The following is a 23,735-nucleotide window of genomic DNA, read 5'->3' as shown; positions in this document are numbered from 1 at the left end:
TTTTGCTTATTCATACACTTTGCTTTTCAGTGACATTACACCATTTTTGTCTCCTCACTATAATACACTATGGACCCATGTGAGGTGTCGCTGCAGGCGGCCATGTTGCTGTGCTCCCTCTTTTGAGATGTTCCGCTTTGTATCGCTTCTTAAGTCCTTGGTATTTCTTTACAGTTATATTCTTCACTACACACTCTTAGTTACTTAACTGTGTACACTTATATACTTCACCCTGCACTGAGCTGTTTCTCTGTGTACTTTGCTTCTCTTTTCTTTTCTTTTGTTTTCTTCGCTTTAGCTTACTCTGGCTGGACTAGTCTTTTCCTTTTGCATTTACCTTTTCTGTCCTTTTACACACCTCATTCTGGGAACAGCAACATGGCCGCCGCGGTGGGCTGCTGGCGTCCCTCCTCGCTCCACGCCGGCGTTCTACAGCCACAGCCTCTATGGACCTACGTAAACACTGGTCACGGAAGAAGAAGAAGAAGAAGGTTACGTGACGGTGTGGACGGACATGCTAGGAGAGTGTATTTCACGTCACGTATGAACGTTAGTCGAGTATACTGAACCATGAAAAAACACTGGTGACTGAGTGAAGAGGTAATCAGAAGACTGCATGTATCTGGTTGTTACGGTGTCTATTATCAGTTGAAAATGTATACGGCCAGGAATCTCGTGCAGCCTTTATGGCAGACGGCGCGGATCTCCATGAGGAATTGTTCATCAAAAACTCCAGCGGTAACAGCAAGGAAGAGAAGTGTCCTAGGCACCGTGGGGAGGGGCCTGGCGGGCCTGGTGGTGGCCGTGCCGGCGGTGGGCGGGGTCTACTACGTTGCGAGTGACGACCTCACCAAGCGGCAGATAAGGGTTACAGTGCAGGGTGTTAACAGGTTCATCAGGTAAGGAGACGGTTATTGGTTATTACTTATAGCTGGGTCTGGGTTCAACTTTCCCTGGTATGACCCACTATTTGCTCAGCACTACCATGGCATCAGCACTACCATGGCAAACAATGGTACATAGTATTATACTCCAGTCTTTCACCACCCTCACTCAGGTGGTCAACACTATTTTTTTCTGAGAAATGTCGATGAACTGTTTTTATCACAATGTACTCGTTTCTGCAACATTTCATTTGATCACTAAAATTTAGGGTATTATTCTAGTGTTTGCCCATACTCGCCCCTCGCAACCAAAATTGGCTAGGGGGCCATTGAGACTTCGGGGAATGCGGTGGTAAACATGAAATGCGTCACAAATGCATGGTTTTTGAGTTATGAGGGGTTGAAAAATACCCTAGATGTAGGGAAATTCCTTACAATTACTTAGATGTATGGAAATTTCATACATTCCGTTTTTTTTTTAAACGTACGGAAATCACGCAAGGTAATTATTGAAAATCACTCCGCACCTCGAAAATACGATATTACGCCTCCATATTGTACTTAAGGGCATATTATACATACGGACGATGTGTTTACATGGCGACGCCATTGCAATATGAGCAGCGTTGCCAACGATCCGGTTGGCAATGATACGCTAGGTGAGACCAGGTCCACCACGCGTGGTTATTGTTATTATTATTTTTTTGGAACACGCACCTTTACCTAATACTATTTCCGATGGTATGCTAGGTTAGCGATGGTACGCTTAGTTAGCCATTAGCCCACGCATGTGAGACCAGGTCCACCACGCGTGGTTATTTTTTTTTTAGAACATGCACCTTTATCTAACACTATTACCGATGTTACGCTTGGTTAGCGATGGTACGCTTAGTTAGCCATTAGCCCACGCATGTAAGACCAGGTCCACCACGCGTGGTTATTTTTTTTTTAGAACGCACCTGTAAGAGGGGGGGGTCCAGGGGGGGGCTGTGCCCCCCCTTAGTTAGCAGGGGGGTCAAGGGGGGCGAAGCCCCCTCGTTAGCAGGTCGTAAAGTTCGGTTGGAGTAGTTTAAATATGCTCCCCCGCCCAAATACCCCGAGTTCACGCAGGTCCCCCAAGATCGATGGGGGAAGGGGATTAATTCGGCTTCTTTACTTCTAAGTACTTTTTTTTTTACTATGATATATGGAGGCGTATTATCGTATTCTGGAGGTGCGGAGTCAATATCCACGATCACCTCGTATACTGGGAATACGAGCCCGTGAAGCAGATTCAAAATCCGGTCAGTAAGGATTCACGTGTTCGAACAGCTCGGGCAAGAGGTTCGAGAGCCTGCACTTCCTGCACAAGCCGCAGTGTTGGATGGATCCCGGCTAGCCGGTGGTTTTACTTGTGTCAGTGATAAACAATGAAGATACACTGTGTTTGGTGCCACGGACTCTACTTGGAGGATAGAAACCTTGCGATGAGGTGACAACCTACTAGTGAGAGGGCATGAGTGTGGTGAAGGCGGTTTATGTGAGCACAGATGGCAGCCAGTGCCACGCCAGATGGTGAGGTGAGCATCGTTTGGTGGGTTCACTACGCTTCTCTCCCAAAACAAGCTTGGGGATCCACTGAGTGCGTGGTTTTCGTATGGGAAACACTAAATTCGTCGCAAACGCTTATTTTAGTGGTGGTGGGAGGAAAAATTCCCTAAATTTAGGGAATTTCCCTAGATCTAGGGAGTTTGTATCCCCCCTCCACACACACTAAAAAATACACGAATACGACGGATTTCGTGTCCCCCACCCGAAACCCTGCATTCCCACCAAGTCCCCAGGCTTGTATGGGGGGAAGGGGGGAGTATGGGCAAACACTAGAATTTTACCAAATTTAGTGGGGATATGTTAGTTAACTTAGTTTTAACTTAATTTGTTAGATATACTTAATTTTGATAATAAATTGGAACCTGTTTTATTGTGTGTAGTGGCAGGGTGCTATGGCAGTGACTGACGAGAACTGGCAACTTGGAGTGACGTTGGTGAAAGACTGGAAATTTACCATTAAATATTTCCTTTATTGTTGTGTCTATACAACAAAGTAAGGTCATTCTTTGTTGATTTATACCATAAGGTGCTGGCTATCATGTGTTTGAAGATACTCTAAACTTAACCTAATAAAACCTCAAACAGTTACTACTTTATGTCTTGACTCAGAAAATTCATATATGCTTCCTTACTAATGAGACTTTCTATACAACAAAGTGAGGTCATTCTTTGTTGATTTATACCATAAGGTGCTGGCTATCATGTGTTTGAAGATACCCTAAACTTAACCTAACAAAACCTCAAACTGTTGCTTTATGTCTTGACTCAGAAAATTCATAAATGCTTCCTTACCAATGAAACTTTCTATACAACAAAGTGTGGTCATTCTTTGTTGATTTATACCATAAGGTGCTGGGAATCTTGTGTTTGAAGATGCTCTAAACTTAACCTAACTAAACCCCAAACAGTTACTATAAGTCTTGACTCAGAAAATTCATAAATGCTTCCTTACTAATGAGACTTTCTATACAACAAAGGGAGGTCATTCTGTGTTGATTTATGCCATAAAGTCCTGGCTCTCATGTGTTTAAAGATACCCTAAACTTAACCTAACAAAACCCTTGACTCAGAAAATTCATATATATGTCCTTACTAATGAGACTTTCTATATAACAAAGTGAGATCATTCTTTGTTGAGTTATGCCATAAGTGTGCTGGTAACCATGTGTTTGAAGATACCCTTAACTTAACCTAACCTAACTAACCCCCAAACAGTTACTATAAGTCTTAACTCAGAAAATTCATATATGCTGCCTTGCTAATAAGACTTTCTATACAGCAGAATGAGTTCATTCTTTGTTGATTTGTTCTATAAGGTGCTGGCTATCATGTGTTTGAAGATGCCCTAAACTTAACCTAACCTAATTTAACAAAACCCCAAACAGTTACTCCATAGATCTTGATTCAGAAAATTCATATATGCTTCCTTACTAATGAGACTTTCTATACAACAAAGCGTGGTCATTCTTTGTTGATTTATACCATAAAGTGCTGGCAATCTTGTGCTTCAAGATACCCTAAACTTAACCTAACCTAACAAAACCCCAAAGTTACTATAGGTCTTGACTCAGAAAATTCACATATGGTTCCTTACTAATGAGACTTTCTGTACAACAAAGTGAGGTCATTCTTTCTTGATTTATACTATAAGGTGCTGGCTATCCTGTGCTTGAAGATACCCTAAACTTAACCTCACCTAACAAAACCCCAAACAGTTACTATAGGTCTTGACTCAGAACATTCATATATGATTCCATACTAATGAGACTTTCTATACAACAAGGTGAAGCCATTTTTGTTCATTTATACCATAAAGTGCATGGCAATCATGTGTTTGAAAATTTCATAAATTTAACCAAACCTAACATAACAAAACCTCAAACATTTACTATAGGTCTTGACTCAGAACATTCATTTATGCTTCCTTTCTAATGAGACTTTCTATATAACAAAGTGAAGTTGTTCTTTGTTAATTTATACCATAGGGTGCTGGCTATTATGTGTTAGAAGATACACTCAACTTAACCTAACCTAACAAAACCCAAAACAGTTCCTATAGGTCTTGACTCAGAAAATTCATATATGCTTCCTAATGAAACTTTCTGTATAACAAAGTGAGGTCATTCTTTTATATTTATATCATAAAGTGCTGGCAATCTTGCCTTTGATACCCTAAACTTAAAGTAACTTAAACTAACATAACCCCAAACAGTTTCTACAGGTCTTGACTCAGAAAATTCAAATGTGCTTCCTTACTAATGAGAGTGTCTATACAACAAAGTGAGGTCATTCTTTGTTGATTTATACCATAAGGTGCTGGCAATTTTGTGTTTGAAGATACCCTAAACCTAACCTAACAAAACCCCAAACAGTTACTATAGGTCTTGACTCATAAAATTCATAAATGCTTCTTTACCAATTAGACTTTCTATACAACAAAGTGAGGTCATTCTTTGTTGATTTATGAATAAGGTGCTGGCTCTCATGTGTTTGAAGATACCCTAAACTTATGCTAACTTAACAAAACCCCAAACAGTTACTCTAGGTCTTGACTCAGAATATTCATATACGATTCCTTGGTTATGAAACTTTCTATACAACAAAGTGAGGTCATTTTTTGTTGATTTATACCATAAGGTGCTGACAATCATGTTTTTGAAGTTACCCTAAACTTAACCTAACCTAACCTAACCTAACCAAACCCCAAACAGTTACTATAGGTCTCGACTCAGAAAATTCATAAATGCTTCTTTACCGATTAGACTTTCTATACAACAAAGTGAGGTCATTCTTTGTTGATTTATACTGCTATGAAAATTTATTACTGTATATGAGGAAGCAGATGCCATGTTCTCTACCTCTTCACTAGTCCAACACAAATATGAGTTCCATAAGGATAGGGCTGAAACCTCTTCACAGCACTGCTGCAGCACCCCAAACACACTTTTTGAAATTGTGCATCAAATATTCTGTATATATTAAATAAGATTTGGCAGCACTCTGGCCAAGGGACTCCTCGAGTGAGCCCGTCCAACCAGACTTCACAGCTGAGTATGACTATAGCTGCACCCATGAGCTGAGCTACTTCATGGGAGTTAGGTTACCAGTTTGGTGATGTATGTCATTCACACAATGATATACATGTTTTAGATTGCAGAATTGCCACAATAGTGAAAAGTGACAAAATTGTAATGTCCTCCATGAAGGTGATCTGAACAATCGATATGTTATAAGATGGCGCATAAGTTACGTCAATGGTATCATTGTTCTAGTGGCCACAGAGTAACATATTACTTAGTAACCTCATTAGTTCACCACTTCACCTTAAAAGCTGTTATTGTTGCAGAACATTATGGATTGGAATGATGATCTCTGTGGACTACAAGTGGACAACATATGGCCTGGATGAAGAGAGTGATGCATATGACGAGGCTTTGTCTGTGGTTCATTTGCGTTCTGCCGGGCGCATTTTAGATGGCTGCTTGAAGGTGAAAAATTCTCAGCTACTCCTATGTTCCTGTTTATTTTTAATAATGATAAATAATGAAGATATATTTAAAACTCATATAATTTAGTAAAATGGGCCGTATCTGTTTTTGTGTATTCAACCCTTAATGAATTTTATAATATTTTCCCCAGAATGGAGGTCTCTATGTGAAGCTTGGCCAAGGATTGGTATCAATGAACCACATATTACCAAAGGAATATTTGGAAACACTCAAAGTACGTAAGTTGTTTTTCTCATATTTAATTGTATAGAAGTAAAATAGAAAGTCCTAAAATAGGAGGAAATGACAAGTCTTGAGGGAATGGGGTAGCCTACTCAAATTTGTAATGGATGACTCGTTTACCCAACATGTAAGGAAAAACACAAAGGCAAGAGCCCTTGATGATCTCAAGATTGGACTTGGTGTTTACTAATGATCCAAATAAAATTAGTAATGTGAGATATATAAAGTACTTGGAGAAGAGTGGTTTCCTTTTGATTAAAATATAAGTGGCCTTTTGTCATCCATTGGTAAGATACAATGTCTACAAACAAGACTGGTACAACTGCAGCAAGGAAAATTGTGAAAATTAAAGAAAGTGATATTTAAGAAACTATGAGTGGGTTGAAATTAGGGCAATGAATAGTGGGTTTGCTTAGTTACTTAAAAACTATTTGTATGTGTATATGGAAAATGTGGTTGGCAAGAGATGCATTACCTGCTTATCTCCCCTTCCACTCCCACCCTTCCCTTTCCCTCTCCCCCTCCCCATCATTTGTATCTGTACAGTTCTTTATTTGTATAGGTGTAGCTAGTTCCCATTAATCCAGTACTTACCTCTGCTCAGTACCACAACCCTTGGACTTAAAAAAAAAAATATGTGCCTCATTAGTTATGAGACTGCCCCAGCTCAAAGCTCCCATATTGTTACCTCCACACATTTTCCCCATATACTACTCCATGCATATGTGACATCATTCTTTACTGCCTCACTCCCACCAATCATAAAGTTTGCACTCATGTTACTATCAGCTTGCACATAGCACTACTGTACTGTATAAAATATTAAGAAATAATATGTCTGTAATTCTTATCTTCCACACAGGCCCTACAGGACAGATGCCTCAATCGAGACTGGAATGAGATTGGCACTCTGTTTCAGGAGGATTTTGGCCATTCACACAAAGAGTTGTTTGCTGAGTTTGATAATGAGCCTATAGCAGCTGCTTCCCTTGCTCAGGTAGGAAAACTTTCCATACCTAATTTTCTATCTGTTGGCTAACCTGTTTTCTTTAAATGTCTGTTAATAGTGTCAATTTCATCCTCACTGCCACCTACTTGTAAGATTATGACTAAGTGAGACCCATCAACTAACATTTTTCATACCAGCAATTTCAAGTTGAGCATTAGGTTAGAAACACTCCCAATTTTCATAACCTACAACCAAAGCTACGGAACTAGTGAAAATATTCCCTTTGACTAGGAGGACTGAGTGGGTGGTCCTTCTATTGTATCCAGTACTTAAACTTAAGCACCATCGACGAAGATCTGTATTCAGTTGACTTGTTAGGCACACAAGGCTGTGCAATGTTGTGCAGCTGGGGTAACAGTTTGCATCAGTATAGCTCACTGTGGGTGTCCAACCACATGTGTACCCTTTATAACATGGGGTTTTATGGAACCTGATGTGTGAATTTCAGATGTGAGGGTTTCTATCACCCATATACTCACATATGAGGCAACACTACAGCAGTACTCAATTTGTATAAATATTTTATTACAGTGATTTCTTTCAGGTTTTTAGAGGAAAGACTCATGCAGGGGAGGAAGTGGCAATAAAGGTGCAGTACATCGACCTTCAAGATAGATTCTGGGGGGATATTGCAACAATAGAACTTTTGCTGGAGATCATACAGTTCATGCACCCCAAGTTTGCTCTCAAATGGGTTATGAAGGTAATTTTTTTCTGTTCAATTGATTATCATTACAGTATGCAAAGGGTTAGAATTTTATGCCCTTGATATTGTGAACCTAAGGCTTAGCACAAAAGTTTTGAAAATATCTGAAATACATGTAATAGATATTGTCATTACTAAAAAGTAGTGTCCAGTAGGATCTTGCCAATAATGCTTCATTGGTGTCTGAAAAATCTTGTTTTTAGTAAAATCATTATTTGCACGACATTGAAATGCATGTACAAAAGGCTACTTGGTACCTCCATCCCAGGACTTTCAGCCATTTTTCTCATTTTAAACCCTCTTTTCAAAACTTTATATTTTGCTGAAATAACAAAATTCTTTTTCTGATTCCGATACCCTACGCCCCTGTCCATCCAGCAGTGAATGGGTACCAGGTATTAATCGGGGGTTGTGTCCCGTCTCCTGGGATCTGTTCCCTTCTATAATTCCTTCCCCTTCTGTCCCCTTCTGCTTGCTCCATCCCCACACTAGCCCCTCTCACTTGACTCACCCACTTCTAAGAACTTGTAGAACCCTTCAGATCCATCCTTGACAACTACTGGTTGTTGAGGCAAAACTGTCACATATCAGCATACACACCACTTTAAACCCTAGACAAGAGCATGATAACTTTTGAGGTAGTGGCCATAACTAAGAATAAAAGACAATAAAATAATGCATCAGTCATTGCCGTGACTCCTTACCCACATGTGAACACAGCATTGAGTGGTACCAAAAGTGCACCGCATACAATGGCCAAACTACAGGAAAGGTTAAATTATGTGGATTAGTTCAGTGAACTGTCAGGATACCACTCAATGTTGTGCTTACATTTGGACCAGGAGTCACAAATGGTATGTGATGCAATGTGGATAAAATAGTTGGTGAACTATCCCTATTGCCTTATGGCCAGGTCACCCATAGCTCAAAAGTTCTCACGCTTTGTGGTTCAAAGTGGTGTGAGTGCTGTTGTGTGATATCTTTGCCTGTATAAGCAGTGGTTGTAAGGGTTGGCTTCGATGGGTTTGATGATGAATTGAAGTATGTGAGCCAGGCACGAGTAGGGATGTAACCATTGGTATGATGGTCCACTATAAGTGCCTCCATGTGCTAACCTCAGATCAATCATCACACCAAATACCTCATGAATTCCCTTTCAAGGTGAGTTTTACATTACTCATGTCATAACTATCCATCATCTCAGTAAAAAAGTGATAGGAGAGGTTAAAACTGGAAAAGTGGGTGACAGCCTTGAGGTGGCAGCACAAGAAAATCCTTTATACCTGCGACCAAGATGCAGGTCTCAGGTCTATGTCGTCAAGATGGAGACAAACAAACACTATCTAAGATATGCCCAGGTGCTTTGCTCTGGCAAAAAATAGACTTTTCAAGAGAATCTAAACATTATTGTAGAAATAGTATTTATTCTAACTTTTGTTATTGCTGAAGATATTATTTTGGAGATCGTTATTGGTGAGATCCTTCTGTATTTTTTGACATAACTAAGCCAATACATTTTTCTTTGAGGCAGGATTTGAAAGGAACTTTGCAGCAGGAACTTGACTTCTTAAACGAGGGTGTCAACAGCGAGCGTTGTGCCAGAGATTTGGCTAACTTACCATATGTTTATGTCCCACGAGTGCACTGGGACCTATGTAGCAAGGTAGGTGTGACTCTGATCCATCTAATTTTTAGGAGACGAGATACAAGGTTGAGGATTATGGTGTGTGCAGTTGTGTAACAATTATTGCCACTGCAGGGAGTTAAAATCCACAGGCGAAAGCACAGTGAGATAGAGGAGGCAGTAAGAAGCAAGTACATAATTAGAAAGGGCCCAGACATTAATGGTATAAAAGCAAAAATGTTGAAATATGGAGGAAATGTAGTTGTGGAGTGGATGCTGTGGATATGTAATCTAGTATGGAAGCAGGGTGAAGTGGCACCAAAATTCAGGAGAAAAAACATCACTGTCCTGCTGTACGAAGGACAGGAGAGTAGGGAAGTAGGGATGATATAACCGATATAGAGGAAGAAACACACTCACTGCCAACAAATGTGTATGGAAGGTTTTTAAGGAGGGAGAGGAAGATTAAAATAAACATAAAGATAAAGGTGATGAGCATGTTTTTTTCAGGGAAGGAAAGGGATGTGTGGACCAGATTTCTGCACTGAAATGATTGTTAGAAATTATTAATAGAAGAGTAGAACTTTTTGATACTTTCATGGTCCTGGGGAAGGCACATGAAATGGTTGACAGAAAGGGTTTATGGAAAGTCCAGAGGATATAGTATGTGGGAGGGATGTACTTTAAGGGATCAGGTCTTTTTACATGGATGCCAGTGTCTCTGTGTGTGTGAATGTTTAGCAGAATGAGATTTTTGGCATTGGTTTGGGTACGAAACGGGCATGTCTTTTCAGTGTTTACATGGAGAGACGAGAAATGAAAGGCTGAGTAAGGGATTTAATTGTGAATGGAAGAAGTGCAGAGTAGTCCTTGGTGGACGCCCTGTTTCTAACTAACTAATGGGGAGCATACGCCTGAGGGCATGTATATTGGCTGTTGGCTCGTAAAAAATCAGATGTTTCTAAGGTCCAGTTTGATTCCTGATTCATAAATTATTCCTCAATTCAGCCTCATGAACCATTTATTATTATTATTACTATTATTATTATTATTATTATTATTGTTGTTTTTATTATTATTATTATTTTACTTATTTATTTTTGACACCTGTTCCCTCCAGTGGTACTCCAAGATTCTGCTGCTGATTTATTACTTCTTTAAAGCACTTAATTATATTTCATTCCAAGGAGTTATAGTATCAAGTTTTATGATATTTTAGTAGATATGAGGTGTTTCTGGTATGTCTTCAAATTTTCCAAGTTCTTGATTACCAAAGATTCCCCAGCTAATATATGCTGTGAATTGTCACGTATTTGGAGGAAATAAACTGGGATTTCATGGACTATTCTTTTGTTGTTCATTTTTTCGAATTGATTAGTAACTGAGCCCAGCCTCTGAATACACAAATTTTCTCCCACAGAGAGTTTTGACAGCAGAGTACATCCATGGGTACAAGGTGAGCGATGTGGATGGCATCAAGAAGGCTGGTCTGGACCTTAAAGATGTGGACGGGAAGTTGGTTAATGCTTTCGCTGAGCAGATTTTCCACACAGGCTTTGTACATGCTGATCCACATCCTGGCAACAGTGGGTTTTTCTAGTTTTAATGCCTCCACTTTCATATACTACTCTCTTCCCCCTTTTCAGCCTTTCATAAGCTTTACTCTCCAGGTAAAATGTTCTCATATTCTTTTATATATTTTGTCATCCTTCATCTGATCTTAGGGTCTATGAATCTGTTTCATTCCATGACATTGAAAATACCTTCCTCTGGCTGTGCCTGTGCTCTCATTTCTCAGTCAGTATCCCCATCCTAGCTGAGGCAGGGAGTGGGTTAAACCTCTTCAGTTATCCTTCACTCACTGTATAATATTCTGGCATATAAGGTGACCCTTGAACCTCAAAATTATAAGCCCGAGTTTAAGGATCATATACACCTTATTCCTCGGTGGTGGGAGTGGTTAGTGTGACTAGTTACAAATCTGCAGGCCTGTATTTGAATCCCGGCTGGGCAGGCAGTGTGCAGCTCACCCAGGTTTTCATCCTCCCTTGTGGGCTGGTTGATAAATGGGTACCTGGGGAAACCTGGGAAAGGTAAACTGTGATAACCCTGGATTTTACACTGGCCCTGTGTCCCAGGAAAAATGGGTTCTCACTCACCACAGGCTCAAAGGGCCAGTGGGACAGAAATGAGCACTGCAGCCATATGCACCTAAGGCGTATGGCCCCAACTTTACCTTTACCTTTTGCACCAGATTTAAAATCTTGACCTCTGCATCCTTTGGCTTTGGGATCTCTGAAGGTGAAGGAGAACATTGCCAAACACTTATCTTAGGCTTTTAGTTTCCTTAATTATTTTAACAACTAATTTGCCATATTATAGCAAATTCAAATATTAATATTTCCGTGGATACAGCCTTGATGACAGACATAAGGTATGTAATTGAAAGTGAAAATGGTGGATGTTGCATCATCACCATCCATGCTGTATCCTTTGTTTACTGATATCAGCTGACCAACTGCTTGTTGCTGATCTGAGTTTTCATAAATCGTTCAATAGTTTCATTGTCACAAATTAGTAAGTAGTTCTTGGTAATATAATGATACATATGAGTACCTGGAAAATTGAAATGGCAGGTCCCTTGTCTACATGTGCCAAGTATCCTACTGCTTGCAGTCGTATTCATGGAGCCAACTCTTTTTTTCTCATCATTCATAATTCAATACGATATTTAAGTAAGCAAAGTGTCTTATGAGACAAAGGAAAGAGGCAGTGGCAACACAAAAGCTGATTGAAAGTAAAACTTAATCAATGGCTTTGTTGTCTAGCAAGATGTAACTAATACCAATTCACTGGTCAGTGGGAAGTGATACAAGACTGGGAATATTGGCACAGCAGCTCATAATGACTCCAGATTTGGGGGTTGTCTTGCACAGCAAATATGCATCTAAGCCAATATTTTCAATGGTAACTTTGTGGGTCATCATATCAATTGTCTTATGCTCTGAAATACATAGTAGGCCCCTCTTTTGTAGATTTTTTTTTTTTTTTTTGAAGTATTATTATTATTATTCAGTATTAGAATATGATTACATCTTCTAGCTGTTTTTGTGACTGGTGTGTAAGCAAGATGAACATGAGTTTGATTTGTGCAGAGTATTTAAACCTTTGCTTATATCTCCTTCATAGTCTTGATTCGGAAGCAATCCAATGGTGAAGCAGAGGTGGTGATTCTGGACCATGGACTCTACCAACCCCTGCCTACTTCAGTTCGTCAGCCACTGTGCAGGCTGTGGAAAGCCATTGTCATAGGAGACCATAAGCAAATGAAAGACAACTCTGCACAGCTGGGAGTGACAGGTGAGGACTGAGTTGAGAGTTCAGCACTTTTGCATTTTGCAAATAATTGGTGCCATAAATGTTTGTGAATTGCAAATTTGCAAAATGGGAAGTAAATAACTAATAGAAAAAAAATCAGTTGGTTCCAAACTGGTGGACTGGACCATTTTATCACCACCACTACACTCTCCTATAGCAGCTGATGCTGATATATTGTAACCAGGATGATGTAGCAAAGACTGAAAATCACATGCACACACACAAAAATTTGCCTGGTGGATAAAACTTGAAACAGGTAAGACATAAAGTGCGTGCAAACATGGCATACAGAAGCTGAAAATTGGCTTGCAGTGACCAAGCTTGTCTGGCTTTTTTCACACTTGATGCTTGCTTGTTGTGTTTGGAGCTGCATGAAGATTCAGGAGATATTTTCCAGTGAAGAGCAGTTTAGTCTGCATGTTATAATGGAAAGTGGATGAGTTTGTCAGGGTGTGTAAGAGGAGAAAGCTGAAAGTGAATGCTGGAAAGAGTAAGGTTATGGTATTTGAGAGGGCATGAGAGCAGACCATTGATTTTGCAGGGCTGTACAGAGTTAGAGCAGAGAGCACAATGAAGTGTAGGATAAGGCTGGGGGAAGAGAGAATGGAGGAGGTGACTGAGTTTAGCCCCTTTACTCCGGCGACGCTGACGTTGGCATCTGACGGCGTCACCGTATGGAAACGGTTAGTCCTCTTCTAAACCTCTTAATCCTCTTCCATTTCCTCTTAATCCTCTTCTAAACCTCTTAAGAGGAAATGGAAGAGGATTAAGAGGGACTGAGAGGTTTAGAAGAGGATTAATCCTCTTCCATTTCTTCTTGACCCTTTCCATACTGTGACGCCGACGTCTGCGTCACAGATGGAAAGGGTTAAATATTTTGGGACAGTTTATGTGAGCATGGAAGTATGGAAGGTGAGGTGAGGGAAAGAGCAATGAGGGCAGACAGGTAGTAGGTGCATTGGAGAGAGTTATGAGAGGAAGAAGTGTGAGCATGGCCATAAAGAGGGGCATAAGGAACAGTATTATCTTGCCAACTCTGTCACATTCGTCAGAGATGTGGACATGGAATGCAGCACAGCAATCGAGAATACGTGGAGTGGAAATAAGTTTTATAAGAGGTGCATGTGGTGTTTCAGGATGGGATGGAGAGAGTAATGCAAGTGTGTATGAGAGGTTTGTTATGGATGTGACATCAAAGGGAAATAGCAATCATATGTACAACCCTGGATTGTTGAGTGGTTGAATGGGTGAAGCGTGGTACGCTGAGATGGTTTGGACATGTGATGAGCATGAATGAGAATAAATATGTGAAGTGTATGAGGGAAGGATTGAGGGAGGAGGTGTTAGGGGAAGACCACCTGTGACACGGATTAATAGGGTGAGTGAGTATTGGAGTGAGAGAGTTGGAAGTAGCTGGATTAAGTGTGCTGAGAGGGAGTGCCAAAACAGGGAGAGGTGGAGACTCTTCTGCTGCAGCCACCCTCAGAGGGGAGTACCTGTGGGGGAACAGGTTGTCGGAGACATAGATAGATAGATAGAGTTTTATTTCTCACATTCTCTCAATTGCTTGTGTCAATACTTATTGTTATATTTTAAAACTGTGATCACTCACCATTACGAGACAGTGGGGTATGCTAGAACAAACGTAAATGTTTCCAGAACATCATTTATTTATTCTAGCATACATTAAAAAAAATGTAGTTATGGGTAATCTGTTTCAGGCCCACAGCCAAGACAATGATAAAGATTAGTATGTTTCCTACCTTACAAACTACTCTTGTTCTCATAAATGTTTTCTACTAACCTTGAAGCCCCTTAGAAAACTGTAGAGATTAAAACAAGTGTGGAAATAGCAATCATATGTACAACCCTGTGTGACCACAGGCAGCAGTGTAGCCTAAAGTGTCCTGCTGTTCACCACTGTTATAATCCAAAAGGAGCGTTCTTCTGTAAAGCGCAATTCCACTAGCTTTGTTGGGCATTCCGCTAATCGCCAATCCGCAAAATGTACGGCTTCGCCGGTACACAATTGCAAATCCACTAATGCTAACGCCAATATTTTTTTTTAGTCCACTAATGAAGTCCACAACAGTCCACTAACCATTTTTTAGTCTGCTAACCCTACAAATACTGCAAGGAATATGCCTTTAAGACTCAGTGAGTCAATGTAAACTGCCTCTCACGCAGGCTGCTGGGACAGTCCTGCTGCGCAACAGACAGATCTAGAATAGGGGCCAGATTTCTGGAAGTGAAATCCTAGACACTTTAATAAAAAAACATTTTCTGAGACAGTGCATGAAATCCGGGACATTTCTGTGACGAACCATTAAAATCCGGGACTGTCCTGGAAAATCCAGGACGTCTGGCCACCCTAATCTAGAAGTTTTTCCACACTTTCAAGAATATTCTTGAATTTCCCGGAAATTTCATTGTTGGCGGTTTTTGCAAGTTTGCGTTAGCGGACTATAATTTTGTCATTCCGCTTACTGCAAATCTGCTAATTTTTCAAATTTTCCGCTAACTCTATTCCGCAATTTTTTTGTTAGTTCGCTATGAGCGGATTAGCGATTAGTGGACTTAATTAGCGGAATGCCCATCTTTGCTATTTTTACACTTGTTTTGGTCCCTATACTGCTTCCTATGGTTTTCCAAGATGTTTGAAGGTTAGGGGTTAGGAGAAGACACACATAACAACACTGAAGTTCGTAAAGTAGGAAATGAGATACAGAGACATTAATAACCATTCAAACCCGAAAAATAGATCATGAAATCCCTGTTTGCCGTAGGGTGTGGGTAGAGGCTAGCTGGGATCATCAAGGGTGGAAAGGGGGTTAGAAGATCTACAAGGGACAAATGAGGAATGTAGGGAGATGCAAGCAAGGAGAGAGGAAGGTAAACTGCTTAGCCTAGAGATTCCCCTTGCATTTTTTGCACTTTTTATTCCATATATATTTTTTTTTAATATTATACAGATAGGTGATTTAGCCGTACTATACTCAACATTTAGATCTACATCCTTTTCCCATATCTTGCTTAAAAATTATGTCTCCTAATTTTTAAAATAACTCAATTTCTTCTCTAATTTGCTGGCAGTGATTACAGTTATGTTATACAGTAATTGAAAAATCTAAGTATTTTCACTGCTAATACATGCAGATACATAACTGCACTGCTGAACCTCAGAAACATTTGAAAGGACCTATGTGTCACTGGCTCAAGGGATCTGATATTCCTCCATGTATGTTGTAGCATTTTTATTCATTGTATCATCTTCATTTTGTCAATTAAAAAACATTTATGATAGCATACCCCACTGTACTTATGTTTGGAATGTACTGGGTGGTGGTGCAGGCAAGGAACATCCACAACTTAAATGTTAAGCTGGATAATGGTAAATAAATAACACGTAACTGTTTCATGACTAATCTTGTATACTACAATTTGGTAAGTCCAACTAGATAAATACACACACACACACACACGTAAATGCCCTGCAGATGGCTACCGGTTCTTCTGCATGATGGTTGGGCAACGTTATATTGCTCCATTTGGCTCTAATCAACGTGAAAATGAAATCTTCAACCGCCAAGGACCTAAGAGATTCAGTCGGGAGGACTGGAAAAAGCTGTCACAGGAAGACAAGAAGAAGATGCAGAAACGAATGGAAGAAGCACGAGAAAAACTGAGCAATGCATTCAAGGATCTGCCCACCGAGCTGTTTTTGGTGCTGAGGTGAACACACGGAAGGCTATGCCACTTTTGATTTCTGGATGCATGTGGATGGACATAGTATTGACTTCTTTGTGGTTTGTTTGGTAAGGGGTTGGAAGCAGAGAAGCTTAGTGGGACTACCTGACTCCTTTTCCCACTTTCCTGGCATTCCAGTCCTTGTTTAATGCTACAGTACCTTGTTTCCATCCCTGTACTTTTATCTGTACATTTTGAGTTATGAATTTCTCTTATCAAGTTAAATCTTCTATTCCTCTAATTATGAAAACAGATTATGCAGGGAAAGGGACAGGCTTTTTGGGGGCATTGAGGTTCTTTGATGATAAGAGAGAAGGACTTCAATAAGGTATTTTTTGTAGTAATTAGATGATTCTTTCGGTGTACATCAGGAATCAGTCACCAAATGCTTGCCTTGACCATTTCTTGCGGCTCAGTCTCCAAACAATTCAATATCTTCAACATATTTCACTGTAATGAGTAATGTTCATAATCCCTCAACTAATTTGAATTCTCCTGGTGTGTTGAAAATTTCAGGTCATATTGAGCATTCATCCCCTTATATTAGTGTTGCTGTCCCTACTTAGGTCCAAAAGTCTCAGGTCATATTTTCTTCCACAGCCTCAAACTACAGGCTGTTTTCCATATCTCTTATACAACGCTACATCTCACCAGAGGAGGGTATAATCCAGGATGTCTTTGACATGTTTTATGATGAGAAAGGGCCAAAGTTCATGACAAGGGCACAGTTTGATAAGCTGCCTGAGGATGAGAAGAGAGAGCTGAGGAAAGAAATTTTGGATGTCCATGATCGTGTTTTAGATGTCTTCAAGGGTATACCCAGCAATCTTCTTCTAATATTTAGGTACAGTACTGTAGTAAAGATGTTCATGTGGGATCTTGGCAAGGTTGCATGTATTTTAATCACTTAAACTATAAAAATTCATCGGGCTGTTGGTCCAAGTGTGATGTGTCTGAGCAGTGTTAGTATAGAAGGTATATACAAATGTAGGGTTGTTGATGCCATCTCAAAGTCCTAGACTTTACTTACTCTGCTGGGTGTGGCATTTTTTTTCAATTATACATTTCCCGTAGGGGTCTTTCCCGTCAAAACTCTTCCAGCCTCCATCATGACCATCAAGTGACTGATTCGAGAGATGGTAAGAAGGGGTCGATAGTGATGTGATGATCTACACTCTGACCCCATCCACATTATCGGGCAGTGCCTGCAGGCACAAGCAAGCAGTTTGCTTGTTAATAATGGGCTTATTGCTTTTTCCTGCAGGCAAACGAGTAAAATGTCCGTGCTGGTAATTGAGCGATTTCATGAGGCACTGCCTGGTAATACGTCGCTGCCAGACACATGAGGACACCTTTTTTACACTTTGTTCCTTTTCTTTTTCACACACATAGCAACAATGATAATGCTACACAGTGTTAGCTTCTTCCTGCTAAGCATAGTTGTACCACACATGGCCTCCTTACCAAGAGAGCCCGCCCTGCCTGGCTGCCCAGCTTTGACTGTGCCAGACACTGCCATATGGACGAGAATACAAGTGTGCCCACGACTTTGCCCAGTGAAGAATAGATTCTACTGGGCAGTGTCAGATCATATGGACAGGGCCTTAGTCAGTATCCAGCCATTTCTAAAACCTGGAAGTAAATGATTAGATAATTATTCATGCTCACAGAATCACATATACTAAATAATTGATATTCCATATACTAGTGCATTTTTTGTCTGTGATAGGGATGTATGGAACAATTAATGTTAGAACTCCTTTTTGTCTTGTTCTTTCTATCCAATAATCAAAATTTCTGAGACTTTTTAAGCTCATGCATTCATTTTGATACTTTTCTTGTATTTTTCAAATTGGCTGCAAATTTTGTTTAGAAAATGTGTTTCTTACAGTATCGTTACCTTCATTTGACTATCATGAGAAATCTCTTTGTCAATCTTCAGACCACCTCCTTTTTGCGGAAATGCTTATGCAGCGTCCAGTGGGGGGTGAAGGGACTATTTCATTAAAAGAAGTGTTGAGTGCTGAGGAGTTTGAGTACATGCAAAAGATGGCTGCCAGTCGATTTGATCAGATAGACAGGACTCTGCGGGAACTGCCCCGCCAGATGTTGTTGATCATACGGTAAGATTTAGGAGTCATTCAGTTGCCATAATCCATTCCTTTTTTTGTGTGTGTGAGAGAGAGAGAGAGAGAGAGAGAGAGAGAGAGTAAAACAAAATAGTTTAAGTTTCATGGTCTATAGGGATGCTCATTATAGTGGTGGATGTAAACATGTTAGGATGGGTCTTGCTCATAGTCAGGTTGGTGGTTGCAGATTCTGGAAAAAAAACTTGCTCTTAAAGATCGTTGAGAACACATTTATCCTTCACTTGACTGTCATTTCATGTCTTCCTTTTTACGCATTTCTGAACAGCATGCTCATTAATGGTAATATCTTTCCATAGGCTTTCAAAAGAGGGATTATAATATGCTGCTTGTCTTTCTTTCTCTTAATAGTATCCATGATATGGGTTGTGTATGTTGTGCTTCAGTAGTAAAACTTGCTAGCCCTCATATCTGAAAGGTTGTAAATATGGCTGTAGATTTCCTCCTAAGTGTCATTTAAAGGGGTAAATAAGGTCCCCCCAGAAAGCTATCGCTTCTCTTTCACAATTGCTGACCATGTTTTCAGCTTTTCCAATTTCCCTGTTGTTGAATGTATTGTCTTAGACCTCACCACTTTCAGTAGTGAAATGTAGGAAAGTAAAGATGCTCAACCAAACCCTTGCTTAATTTTATACATGTTTAAATTGGATTTTTAGTGTAATATATGATTACACTAATATATTGTTTAATGTGGATGTATTTCATTTATAAAAGTTGCAATAATTTTTATAATTACATATTGCAAATCATTCTATATCTGGATAAAAATATTTTCAAACTATTGATTGATTTTAGACATCAAACCTAAATGTTAGTTTAAATGGTTCTGTAGTATATTATGGTGGTTCCCTAACAAATTATACAATTGGTATCAAATGGTTAATGCAACAAACCTCTGAAGCAACAAAAAATGCATAGCTGATTGTTTAATAGTTAAGCAGTAAACTTCATACATGGAGTAAGATACATGGGACGACTGCAGAACATTGCTTATAGGTAATATACATGTTCATACTTTCTTATATTTAGTATCATATGCATTGACAGTATTATATAACCAATGTGATTAATTTGAAATGCAAAGGATGCTTTAAAATTAGAACTAAAAATGAATCCTCACTTAAAAATGAATAGACTTCAATAGAGTGAAAAAGATAAGAATTATTTTGTGTTAAAGAGCTGACATGGTAGACTCACATACTCACAAAGCTTAATTTTCTTGGTAAGAGAGAAGACAGCAAAGGGACTCCTTATATTTAAAGGTTAGATAGTGTCAAACTTATCAAATAAGATAGATAAATGAATGTGAATACATTAAGAAATGCTTCATTCCAAATTATTGTAATAAGATACCATACCATTTTTCAAATAGAAGCATTGACATGAAATATAATAGCAGTATAAATGTCCCTTCATTCCAAAATACATAAATTCATATATTCAAAAGTAGATTTGAGAAAGTGGGACCAGGATAATACAAGCATGAGTTCATCCTTTATTAATTATATAATACCATATGTATACATGGGAGATAGAGGTTATGCATGCATTATCTAATTATGTGACTGCCACGTAAGCACCTTGAAATACATGTCGAGTTCTGTTACGTGGAGCAGTGGTTAGTGTGCCTGGCTATGACTACAAAGGCTTGGGTTCGAATCCCAGCCTGGGCAGTAGGCGTGAAGCTCACCCAGCTGTTCATCCTCCCTTTTGGATTGATCGATAAATGGGTACCTGGGGAAATCTGGGAAAGGTAAACTGTGGCAATCCTGGATTTCATATTGACCTGTGTCCCGGGATAATGGGTTCGTACCCACCACAGGCTCAAAGGACCAATGGTACAGAGATGATCACCACAGCCTAGTGCAGCTATAGCGTATGCACCCAACTTAACTAAATAATATCATTTATATTTAGATAATTGGCTGCTCCTGACATTTGTGTACAAACATACAACCTCCGAAAATACTATTGTGACTATTTCCATGTGTGGCATTTGCATGCTTCTTGTATATTTGAGTCATATTGACCTCAGTTAAAACTTATCACATATATATATCCCAATTGTTCAAAAAATTGATCCTATTATATGTTTCGGAACCACTGTGCTAGCATGTAATATTCAGATATTGATGTTAGTATCAAAATATGTTTTTCATAATATCTGACGTCACCCTTTCAGAAATGTGAATACCATTAGGTCCATTACCAAGGAGCATGGTGACGTTGTGGACCGCTACAAGCTGATGGCACGTTCTGCTACTCGTGGTGCCTTCGTATCTCCCAATGCTTCCTTCTCACAGATGCTGCGGGGACGCTGGGAGCAACTTTATTTTGACTACTCCCTTAAGTATGTGGCATTGAGGAGCCAACCAACTAACTAGCCAGCTGGCTAACTAACTAAACTATATACAGTAAACCTTCATTGATTCAGCATGATCGGAAATCTTGCTTTGCTGAATTAAAATAATACATTATCTGATGTTCCAAAATATCCTTAATAATTCTGCAAACAACATACCAGACAGAGGTATGTTTAAACCATCAAAAAACTTACTTAATATTGTTTCTTTTTTGTACATGTACCCCCTGTGCTAAATTTATTAGGATTTGGTGAGAAATAATAAATGCAGGCAAATGAATAACAAAAACCAAAAGATTCCACCCAACATGATAAAGATTGGTTTATTAATGTGCCTGTCTTGTTTCCTACCTGAGACACATTGTCATTATTAAACAGTAATTCATTACACAGGGCCATAATTTAGGGGAGGCAAGGGGGGCAATAGCCCTCCCAGTGTTTTTTATATCGGCCTCAAAATGCCCCTAAAAGTGCTTATTTAAATAAATAAAAAAATAAATAAAATACAAATCCCAAAACTGCTTATACTTGCTTCGCATGCCACCCTCCCCCCTCCACTTCATGAACCTATGATACCCTCTAGCCCTCCCAAAAATATGTGCCAAAATTACAGGCCTGTTACATGTTTGAGTTTTCAGGACCTCAAGCTATCACACAATGAGGTCAGCCATGATTAATTCAGGTGATTTTTTTTTTTCATCTTTATAATGGATTTTTCTTCATTTTTGATAATGAAAATTTTATGTGGCCCTTTTTACAGGAAAGAAGCTGTGAGGATGTGGGTGATGAAGAAAGTGCTATATGTACTGTATCTTTTGGGCCGCATCCCAGATTTAGCTCAGGTGGAGGCGGCCTTATGAGACTTAAGTGCAGTGTCAGCGCATTGCTCAGAAGCATGAAGAGTACCACCAAGATGTTACTTCAGAAAGTTATAGAAGGTACATTATTTTCATATTAAGCATTATGTTGCCGTGGTATTCATCAATATAACTATGTAGGTCATACCAAATGATTTATTGATATATTAATTATACAAATTTTGTTAAAAAATCAAGATCTGTAAATTATTAACTATAGAAATTCTATTGATTTTGCATCGTGCAAGGTTTTGTAAACTCAGGACCTTCTGCCTAATGTATGTAGAATAATCTAAATATTCTATATTGTTATTTACTTGTACATTTTGTCCTGTGATTTTGTAATTTTCTTGAATGAAAACCATGTAAGAATTTCATTTTACTTGTTTTCTTCCTTCCCATAACTTAAATCCTTTGAAGTAGAAAAATTTAAATCACCTTAAAAACTTAATGTGAATCAGTTTTAATAGCTGAACTCTTACTCTTTTTGAGCAACTAACTAACTGGAAGGATATGCTAAAAGGTGTATAGCTTCACTCACCTGCTGCCTCCACCTGACAGTCTCCCCGAGCAAGCCTCTTTGCATCCTCCTTTCCTATCTCAAGCACCCCCCTTGGCCTCCTCCACTTAGTGTTGTCTTCTACAAACACAACTCTATGAGCAGGATTGACATTCGGGAAGTGTGCCACATGCCCATCCAGGTAGTCCTCCAGTTACAGGGTTTGGTATTGCCAAGCTGGTCATAAGTCAAAATTTACATTTCATTACTTAACTAAGTACTATTGCTAATATTACTGGCCGAGTGGTCAGCATGTGGGCATGGTGAGCCCATGGACCTAGGTTCGAGACCCACCAAAACACGCTGATTTTTCCACCCATCACCGAGTGGCGGAAGACTACCCTCTTGCTGCCCGGATCTTCAGTTAACCCTAACTTCAGAGACTTTGTTCAAGTGGAGCACTGGGGGGGCAGCATGGGCCAAGCAAGTCATATATCACGGCAGCCACTATAAATAAAATTTGCCTGCGCCAGTAATGGGCTGGGGGTCATCGAAGAAACCCTTCAAGAAAGCCTACTGGTGCTACGGCCTGCACCTTGAGCTGTCTCCCTTACTGTATGTGTGTATATATATATATATATATATATATATATATATATATATATATATATATATATATATATATATATATATATATATATATATTTATTTATATATATATATATATATATATATATATATATATATATATATATATATATATATATATATATATATATATATATATAAACTAAATAAATATAAAAAAATAGGGATGACACAGGCCACACTCATTAAGTTCTACATACCTTTTGTTTACGAATGCTACCCCTTCAGATGTACATCCCCCAGGGCAACAACTTGTCATGGCTTGGTCTTAGTTTGAGTGTTTGACTAAAGCTGTTAGCTTGGCAAAACTAGTTAAGAGTAATAATGCTGTGTAACGTTGTGTGGCAAATGACTCAAATGAACCTAGGGCAGGCATACTCTGGAGGTGGTGGAAGCGTGGCGCGAGTATTTTAAATCTTAGACTGGACAGATATTTTTAATTTTCCGTTTTTCTGAAAATTTTGTTAATCTTTTTGGCTGGCCAGATTTTTGCTGGATACTTTGGGTTTCCGAATACCTGGGGCCCGGATAGTCGGGGTTTTACTGTATATGG

The 23,735-nt window shown here is 39.3% G+C and overlaps 1 protein-coding gene across 7 annotated transcripts; it reads left to right on the top strand.

The window, feature by feature from the left end:
• Nucleotides 1-472: 472 nt before the first annotated feature.
• Nucleotides 473-22,412, top strand: LOC127001083 (uncharacterized aarF domain-containing protein kinase 5-like). Of its 7 annotated transcripts, none has more exons than XR_007754718.1 (11): nucleotides 473-899; nucleotides 5,821-5,962; nucleotides 6,114-6,197; nucleotides 7,068-7,202; nucleotides 7,759-7,917; nucleotides 9,452-9,583; nucleotides 10,965-11,130; nucleotides 12,734-12,904; nucleotides 17,270-17,513; nucleotides 18,612-18,792; nucleotides 20,999-21,167. XR_007754718.1 is itself a non-coding variant. In XM_050865257.1 (11 exons), the coding sequence occupies exons 1-11, from the start codon at nucleotides 655-657 to the stop codon at nucleotides 22,036-22,038; spliced, it is 1,746 nt and encodes a 581-aa protein (XP_050721214.1). In that variant the 5' UTR covers nucleotides 473-654; the 3' UTR covers nucleotides 22,039-22,412. The 7 variants fall into 7 exon arrangements, 5 of the variants coding, with proteins under 5 accessions (XP_050721214.1, XP_050721227.1, XP_050721223.1 ...); XR_007754720.1 differs by lacking the exon at nucleotides 17,270-17,513 and adding an exon at nucleotides 16,420-16,654; XM_050865257.1 differs by lacking the exon at nucleotides 18,612-18,792 and adding an exon at nucleotides 21,939-22,412 and having other exon boundaries at nucleotides 20,999-21,166.
• The last annotated feature ends 1,323 nt before the right edge of the window (nucleotides 22,413-23,735 follow it).

Source organism: Eriocheir sinensis, chromosome 2 (assembly GCF_024679095.1).
Source record: "Eriocheir sinensis breed Jianghai 21 chromosome 2, ASM2467909v1, whole genome shotgun sequence".
NCBI classification, from domain to species: domain Eukaryota; kingdom Metazoa; phylum Arthropoda; class Malacostraca; order Decapoda; family Varunidae; genus Eriocheir; species Eriocheir sinensis.
Note: the sequence above shows the minus strand (reverse complement) of the source record. Positions and strands in the feature narration are given on the sequence as shown.

Coding starts and splice junctions, on each gene's coding strand:
- LOC127001083 (XM_050865257.1), top strand. CDS start 655: ATGTATACGGCCAGGAATCTCGTGCAGCCTTTATGGCAGACGGCGCGG. Junction 900..5,820: donor GGTGTTAACAGGTTCATCAG/GTAAGGAGACGG, acceptor TTATTGTTGCAG/AACATTATGGATTGGAATGA. Junction 9,584..10,964: donor ACTGGGACCTATGTAGCAAG/GTAGGTGTGACT, acceptor TTTCTCCCACAG/AGAGTTTTGACAGCAGAGTA.